Below are 2,044 nucleotides of genomic sequence, written 5' to 3' on the forward strand. Positions count from 1 at the left end.
GAGAGAGAGAGAGATAAGAATTTTTTTAAATACATGTTTTTTACATTACAAAAAATGTTTTAAAAATTAAAAATTTACAGAAAATAATTTTGTTAGACTATCAAAATAATAATGTAAAATTAAAATAATTATATGTATTCAAAATTTGGTTGTCAAAATTTTTTGTAGCATTGTTCATATTTGAATTTCCTATAATTATTTTGATAGTTCAGCAAAATTATTTCTTGTAAATTTTTAGATTTTTCATAAAATTGTTCTTGTATTTTTTCTGATGTTTTTACAAAGATCCAAATGTAATTTTTGTAATTTATTCTCCGTTCGAAAGAAGATTTTTCGATTTCTGTGTTATATCACGAAATTGTGTTATCTAAATTGTGTTATCTAAATGCATATTCGTATATAGCTACTTTCAAGTATATTTTGATCTTTAGCCAAATCTCTCTCGAGTTAATGTCAGATCGATTGTTTGGTTCCTCCACTGAATTGCTATCTTGTTCCAATTTTATTTTCTTGGTCGTAAATGTTACCGAATGTTTCTCTCATCATACTTTAAAATTTAAATTAAATTTTTTCTTTACAGATAAAGATATAATAGTTCTTCATATTATTTCGAATTCTCCCAATATAATTTATTTTTTACATAGATATATATACATACTGGCTAGATCGAAGATATTTTTATAGCTAATTAATAATCTATGTATAAAGATGAATTCGAGAACTGTTCTTAACTGTTTAATTCGAAAATTGATGTAGCCGGCTTATCGTTAATGCTATAATATCGTAAAATTGTCCTAAATGAGGGTTGCTCCTCATAACCTCCTTGTAGCGTTCACCATGTATCGTTCACAGGGAGAACTTTGATGAACTATATGGATAACTTACATTCTTAGTGGTCTCCTTATACGGATATTCTGGGAAAATGAAGGTCTTTGCGAGGGATCCTGGTCCTTCCTGGAGATGTCCAACAACAAGAATCAGGCTAAGCGCGAATACCACCCCCGCCGCCATGTTGAGCGGAGTTAATGACTGATCAATAGACGAGGATGGCGCTCCGGTTTCTCTATCGAATTTCTCGGAAAATGAAAAATAAGAAACTTTTAGACCTAACTCGTAAAAGATTATCTTTCAGTTGTACGGAATATTTCATTAATTGTAAGAGTTATAATTTTTAAAAGTAAGAAAATAAAAAAAATGTTAGTATCGAAACCACGTCTTACAGATAGCATAGAGAGTTCAAAAAGAATGTAGTTGTATGTCATCAATTCTGAGTTCATTTTCAGATGCAAATGCAATTCTTTTTTTGTAAAGCTTCGGAAAGAATTCTTTTTGCACTTAAAACTGAACTCAGAATTGATGACATACGACTGAATTCTTTTTGAACTCTCTGTACTATCTGAACTTATACTTCTTTTTTGCATCATTATATTCACATTAGTAGATTATTTAGCATTTTATTCTCTTTTTTATTTTCACATTTTATTATTTTTATTTTCTTTTTTTCTACAAAATTCTACATTATCTTTTTCCATTATAATAAAAAATTTATCTCGTTGCAGCTCGATTAATAGAGTCTCACAGTTTTATTTTATGATTCACATAAATTTTAAATTTATTATATGAATATCTTTACTTATTTTATGTGCTATTTTGCAATATTACTGATGCCTTTCTTTCTGCGTGTATATTTTATTTTTTCTTTTTTTAATATATAATTCGGCGCATCAACTTTGGAAAATATCAAATTTTTACGTGCAATTAAGTAATTATTTTGTGTGTAATAAAATTATTAATAATATCTAATATATTATTTTACATCTTAAAGTTTTTCTATTAAATAATAACAACAAGATTGAATGTAAATCAATCCTTATTGTTATTATTTAATAGAATTTTCGTTAATTTATAAAATATAACTTGAGTTTTTTTTATTAATGCTGGTGATTTCATATAAATATCTAACAATAGTTAACGAGAGTTTCCTCAAGCAAAAGCCAATATTTATATTTTAACAAGTATTAACACGTGCCTATTAAATTTTCAT

General features: G+C 26.6%; 1 protein-coding gene across 1 annotated transcript in view; it reads right to left on the reverse strand.

Annotated features, from left to right (window-relative positions):
* Positions 1 to 1,011, reverse strand: part of LOC105618312 — a 6,774-nt gene extending 5,763 nt beyond the window's left edge. Inside the window, exon 1 of the mRNA XM_012199853.1 lies at positions 886 to 1,011. Within this exon, the coding sequence (XP_012055243.1) occupies positions 886 to 1,011 (126 nt within the window). The remainder of the gene's footprint in view (positions 1 to 885) is intronic.
* Between the last annotated feature and the right edge of the window lie 1,033 nt (positions 1,012 to 2,044).

This window comes from Atta cephalotes, assembly GCF_000143395.1.
Source record: "Atta cephalotes unplaced genomic scaffold scaffold00016, whole genome shotgun sequence".
Taxonomy (NCBI): Eukaryota; Metazoa; Arthropoda; class Insecta; order Hymenoptera; family Formicidae; genus Atta; species Atta cephalotes.